At 38.8% G+C, this 6,547-nt stretch overlaps 1 protein-coding gene across 1 annotated transcript; it reads right to left on the reverse strand.

The window, feature by feature from the left end:
* Window positions 1-479: 479 nt before the first annotated feature.
* On the reverse strand, window positions 480-3,695 carry LOC113757950 (protein NLP7-like). Its single transcript, XM_027301010.1, has 5 exons — window positions 3,243-3,695; window positions 2,454-2,517; window positions 1,194-2,345; window positions 651-1,040; window positions 480-532 (listed from the first exon to the last, which is right to left on the reverse strand). The coding sequence occupies exons 1-5, from the start codon at window positions 3,693-3,695 to the stop codon at window positions 480-482; spliced, it is 2,112 nt and encodes a 703-aa protein (XP_027156811.1).
* Window positions 3,696-6,547: the final 2,852 nt, after the last annotated feature.

Below are 6,547 nucleotides of genomic sequence, written 5' to 3' on the forward strand. Positions count from 1 at the left end.
TGTCACATTTTTCTAAGATGGAGTAGACACTAGTACTAGCATAAACTAGCAAATTTAGATGCAGGGGAGAAATATAAAATTTGAATTTTAAATTTAAATTTAGATTAATTATCATGCATATATATATATTTATAGTCAGTGTGTACAAAATAGTCAACACACCATCAGTCTAGCCTAGTTCTATATCTTTTTGGGTTTGTGAAAGTGATGAGTTGAAAATTTTCCTGTAGAGTAAAAGTATCTTTTTTTTTTTTTTGTATAACATGAAATTGACAGCCCAGTGGAACTGAGTTACTTAGGTTAGATTATGTTTATTACTACCATTTGCAGAAAGCGATAAAACAAGAGACACCATAGTTGTGCCGTCATGGAAGGCGAGAAGTGGGAATTGAAAATGAGAGGAATGAGGGATACAAATATGGGCTACAACAAATAAAATTCTCACTTAGTATCATTCTACCAACTAGACTTTTGGTCATCTAGCTGACAAGATTTAATTGTATGTTGAGCAATTTATGGGACAACCTATAACCTGCACAATGACCACAGTAAAGCTTGCCATACTGGAGCACCAATATGAACAATCAAATTAATTGTACGAAGGTTCACAAATGCTGATCAACTGACCAACATTTCGATTGTTGTCCTACCTAGTTTGCTTAGTGTTTTCATACAAAAACTCAGATCTGTATCACAGGTTATCAAAATCCAGTCATTAAGTTCATCCTGATACTTAATTTTAAAACTTCCAAGGGATAGATTGAATCGTTGTGCAATGTTCTTCTCCAGATCAATTTTACGGGCAGAAGATGAAAGTTCAAATTTTATCTTGTCCTCTTGATATTTTGCCTTGATCACCCACATGCTGATATCATCTTCTAGCCTTGTTGCATCTGACTGGTGGTTTTCTTCAATATATTCAGTAGCGGGTTGAACAACTTTTTGTTTAGCAAAGACTTGGTTAACCTTTCTTTCTTTACGAGGGGGCCATCTGGCAATACCATACTCTCTACATATACGTTTCAATGTAGATCGACTGACTGCAAATTTTAGAATGGAAAACTTCAGTGAAGGAACAAGCCTATACAATGTGTAAACTAGATATTTCCAAACAGATCCAGATTAAATCAACATGCATTAACCAACATTTGAATTCAATTCTAATCTAGAGAAGTGCTATAGTTAAAAGTTACCTCCAATATTTTTTGCAGCATCTTCAAGTTTCCGCATAGAATTTTGTTCAAGAACCTCACGAGTAATTCCAAGGTCGCTTTTTAAAGTACAACTAGGCTCTTGCATTTTTAAATTAGTCACTTCATTGCCACTCTGTTCTATAATGGCATCATCTCTTTCAGGATCCTCCACAATTGGTTCATCATGTGCTATGCTGACCATGTTTTGCACGAGCTCCTGGCTAGTTGTAGATCTGACAATTCCATTTTGCTGTTCATAAATACCATCCATAGAATTGTGCGCAACATCAACTCCTGCAAGATTTAATTCTTGATATGATATGTTGATAAAGTCCTGTGTGGGCTCTCGTCTAGGTGGAGATCCAACAATCCCATTCTGCTGTCCATGGACACCATTTATACAAGCATTTGCAGTATCAACTTGCTGAGATGAGAAATCAAGTTGCATCATTCCTTCTCCTCCTTGTGCTTTTGCAAGCCTAGGTGTAGATCCAACACTTCCATTCTGTTGTTTATGGATACCATTCATAGAACCATTTTCAGCATCAACTTGTTGAGACGAGAAATCAAGTTGCATCATTCCTTCTCCTCCTTGTACTTCTCCAAGCCTAGGAGTAGATTCGATACCAGTAGTACTGCAGATTTCAAAAGAATCAAATTCATCCTCTGGAGAGACCTTTATAACCTCAACGGCCAATTTCTTTCCCAATTCTTGTCCTGAAGCAATCTTAAAAGAACTTCCGAGGCGTTCTTTCAGTGACTCCATTAGGCTGTTCAACAATGTCCTAAGATCCCCAAAGGAGTGTTTTTCATACGTAGGTATAAAGAACTCCAGTACATAAGTGCAATTGTTCGAGCAAGAGCTCTGCAAACAAACTGCAAAACAGGTAGAGCTCTTCCAGTATCGTGCATTGGGTACCAACGGGTACTCTGTTATGCTTAATTGTCTTATATCCCTACAAAAGCATGCACTTTTGGATGAAAATGCTTTTCCAACTACCCCTTGTCCCTTCTGAATAAAATCTACGCCACCATGAGAACTTAGTATTTCTCCAGAAATAGTCCAAGTTTTAGTAACGCCATAACCCAGTCCACATATTTTCCTCACCTTGCTCGATGCTTCGTCAATTATAGCAATTTCTCCACGTTGACCTGTAGAGGAATGGCTTAAAAATATTAGCATGGAATGAATAGCCTAAAGCATCAGCCAAGATTATGCAGTATAAAAGGAGGGGGAAAAAAATACTTAGAGGTACTCACATGAATTTACTTCCGTGAGGAGGCTTACACAAGTAGTTGTCAGATTCACCGCCAGTAGTAGATTCTGGCAAACACATTATACATGCGCCATAAATAAATTAAAGTGTTATTTACAAGTTTCAAAGTGTTTTCTTTGGCTTTTAAAGACCGTTTGACAACAACGGAATTGCACCCACCCAAAAAAAAACCAATAAAATATGCTCTTTATATGTTTCCTCAACTAATTTTGGTATAGAAGTTCCGGAAAGCCAAAGCCTCCTTTAAAGGCCATAAATTTTTTAGAAACAACTTCTTTCGCTTAAAAAATAACGTTACAAGAGAAGATTAATATTAGAGTGACAGTCACCATAGTTTTTGGAGTAATAAGCAGTTAAAAATTTGGATTAATTTATAAAAACACCTCTCCTACTACCACCTAACAACTAGAAACCACTATCTATCCCCAAATTCTTATTAAAGTGCCGAATTTTGTTTCGTCTTGAGTTTACTAAAAACTTAAATCATGAATTTTATGCTACCACAAAATCTTGCACTATATAACACACAAGGAGACAATGGTTGGTTATGATATAAATTACCCCCTCTATCCATTACCTAGTTCAAATAATAAATGAATTAGTTACGGCCTGGGTTTCGTCCTCTAAGTTCCTCTTTTTTGTATAAGGGAGTGAGTCTGCACCCATCTCATATGGATTATCTAATTTATTGATAAAAATTATACTAATTATTATAACTCATAAATCATAAACACCGCCACTAGATCCCCAACGTCAACAAGAGGAAAGTAACCTGAAGATTCTCCAGAACCCGATATCGAGGTAATCCGATAAAATCAGATGGTGATACAATTTCCAGTACACCAATGGGGAGGTGCCGAGTAGGATGATGATAGATTGGCAACGCCCAGTATCTCATGACACGGCCGACTGCATAATCACGTTGAGGATACTCTCTGCTAGTGTACTCACCCACATTCCATGCATATTCAGGCAACCCACTGCGGAACACCCGACCAGGGGGACCAATTATAAGCTGGACTTCATCACCATCATCATCTTCATCGACGGGTATTAAGTACTCCAGGCAGTGCTTCCTATATTCACATAGTTTCAAAAGGCTGGCCACAGGGGAACCATTGAAGGGGTAGTATTGGAGAGCAAAAGGCAGGTCACAAGTTGTCAGATGCGTTTTGTCCCCAGTCTTCACTAAACCCCAAAACTGAACTAGACACTGACACCACATTATTGTTTCCATAACAAATTGTAGACAGTATTTGATGTCGTCCTTAATCACGGCACCGTCAGCAGCTGCAATAGGAAAGTCAGTATAAAAAATATTAAAGGGTGCTTGCTAGTGTATATGAACTGTTTGCTAGTATAAAAAATATATATATATAGTTTTATCATTCTCATCAAACTAATTTTTTTTCTAGAATTTTTTTTTCTCTTCTAAATTGGTGGAATTTATTCCACAGGAGGAATTTTATCAGAGTCAGACTATATATAGCTATGACAAATTTAATTGCGATAAATAGTCCAACAAAAATATCCACAAACACATACATACATACATATTAGATATATATGAGAGATTAAATTGAAAGAACTCCACACTTACTGGCTGAGAGATGATGAGGCTTCCCGCAGCGTCCTTTGTCATTGCCGCATGTGCTCCAGAAAACCCACTGGTGATTGTCAAATGAATGGGAGTATGATAGTGTTGATTTGTCAAAGCCGCAAGCTTTGACTTTGTGGCATAATTTGTTATTTCCTTTCGTCCCACATCGACGAAGCCAAGAGAAAGACCCCTCGTTATCACCTATAAATAAGGGGGCTTAGTGGTGAAGAAAATTGCACCACTCAAGAGAGTAATATGGGCTTTTAGCTTCTTGAGTCATTTAGCCCATTCAGTCAAATATTTTAGGCTCTCTTATTTTGAGTTTAGGAATATTTTCTAAACTCTTTTGTAAGTGCCTATTGGCCTAGGAACCACTTTCCTACGGTGTTTTGTATTTCTTCTTCATAGTAGAAATATTGCTCCTCCCTCGCCCGTGGACGTAGGTCAATTTGACCGAACCACGTAAATCTTCTGTGTCTTTTATTTGCTTTGTTATCCGTCTTTATATGGTCGGTTTTACCGCCTAATTATTATATGACCGGTATCTACCGCCTATCTATTATATGGTCGGTTATACCGCCTACTTTGTGCTAACTTGAGTTTGTTTATTTCCTGACCCGTTCCTAACAAACTGGTATCAGAGCTGGTTGTTATATTTTGCAAGACAGGTTCATCTGGTGGGGCCCGTTCATCTGGTGGGGTCCGTCCATCCTGTGGGGCCCACTCATCCTGTGGGGTCCGTTTATCCGTGGGGCCCGCTCACCTTGTGGGGTCCTTTCATCCCGTGGGGCCCGCCTATCTCGTGGGGCCCGCTCACCCTGTGGGGCCCGCTCACGAGACTTGCATATTTGTTTGGCCAGTTTTTTGAGACAAACTTCAAGTTACAGAATTTGTGGCAACAATGACGATAACAAAGACGGTTGTCGAGAAATTCGACAGGAATGTCAACTTCGGAATGTGGCAGCTCAAGATGGAGGCCATTCTTGTTCAAGACGGAGTTGATCTAGCGATTCACGGAATCGAGAACAAACCAGAAGATGTCAAGGATGCGGATTTCGCCGATATGGATAAGAAGGCCAGATCCAGCATAATCTTAAATCTCTCCGATGAGGTATTGCGTGAGGTAGCAACGGAGACTTCGGCCAAGGCTATGTGGGATAAATTGAAAGCCTTGTATATGAAGAAGACAGTCGAGAATCGGCTATATTTGAAACAGAGTTTGTACATGCTTCGGATGTCTGAAGGTACATCTATACTCTCCCATCTTGATAAATTTGATTCCATTATTATGGATTTGGGGAATATAGATTCGAAAATTGATGATGAAGATCAAGCCCTATTACTTTTGTGTTCCCTTCCCCAATCTTTTAAGCATTTCCGCGATACTATGATTTATGGAAAGGAAACAATTTCGTATCGGGAAATTAAATCTGCATTAAAATCTAAAGAGCAGATAGATAGGGACATTACTGGGGAAACTAGTGGGAGTCAAGCCGATGGCTTGTTTGTTCGGGGTAGATCTGAAAGGAGAAACACAGAAAATAGAAGTAGATCCAAGTCCAGACATAAAAATGTGGTGTGCAATTATTGTAAAAAGAAGGGCCATGTTATTTCTGATTGCTTTAAATTGAAAAATAAAGAAAAGCAAAAGGGGAAATTTGTTGAGAAAAATACTGAATCCGCTGAAGCTAGTATAGCAGCTGATGAGAAGGATGGAACTATTTTCTGTGTAACGGAAAATAATTTTAGGTCTAACAATGAGTGGATTTTAGATTCGGGTTGTTCATATCATATGTGTCCCAATAGGGACTGGTTTTCAACATATGAATCAGCTGATGGTGGAGTTGTCTTAATGGGCAACAACGCTGTTTGTAAAGTTGTTGGCAAAGGCACAATCCGGATTAAAATGTACGATGGTATTGTGAGGACGCTCACAAATGTTAGACATGTTCCAGATTTGAAGAAAAATCTCATCTCTTTGGGCACTCTTGAGTCTATCGGGTGCAGGTATTCAGGTGGAGACGGAGTTCTCAAAATCACTCGAGGAGCTCTTGTTGTTATGAAGGCACACAGATCTGGTACTTTGTACATTTTGCAGGGATCTACTGTGACAGGTGCTGCTGCTGTTTCAACATCATCTTTGTCAGATACAGACATCACAAAATTATGGCATATGCGTTTGGGGCACATGAGCGAAAAAGGCTTGGGCATACTAAGCAAAAGAGGACTTCTGTGTGGACAAAGTACCGGTCCATTGGAATTCTGTGAACATTGTATTTTTGGGAAGCAGAAAAGAGTCAGCTTCAGTTCACCAGCAATTCACAAGACAAAAGGTACTCTTGATTACATTCATTCAGATCTATGGGGTCCTTCTCGTGCTCCTTCTAAAGGTGGTGCCAGGTACATGTTGACTTTCATTGATGATTATTCAAGGAAAGTTTGGGTATATTTTCTTAAGCATAAAAATGATGTTTTCC

The sequence above is a fragment of the Coffea eugenioides genome, unplaced genomic scaffold (assembly GCF_003713205.1).
Source record: "Coffea eugenioides isolate CCC68of unplaced genomic scaffold, Ceug_1.0 ScVebR1_3474;HRSCAF=4692, whole genome shotgun sequence".
NCBI lineage: Eukaryota > Viridiplantae > Streptophyta > Magnoliopsida > Gentianales > Rubiaceae > Coffea > Coffea eugenioides.

Coding starts and splice junctions, on each gene's coding strand:
- LOC113757950 (XM_027301010.1), bottom strand. CDS start 3,695: ATGTGGTGTCAGTGTCTAGTTCAGTTTTGGGGTTTAGTGAAGACTGGG. Junction 2,518..3,242: donor GGGTTCTGGAGAATCTTCAG/GTTACTTTCCTC, acceptor TGTGTTTGCCAG/AATCTACTACTGGCGGTGAA. Junction 2,346..2,453: donor CCTCACGGAAGTAAATTCAT/GTGAGTACCTCT, acceptor ATTCCTCTACAG/GTCAACGTGGAGAAATTGCT.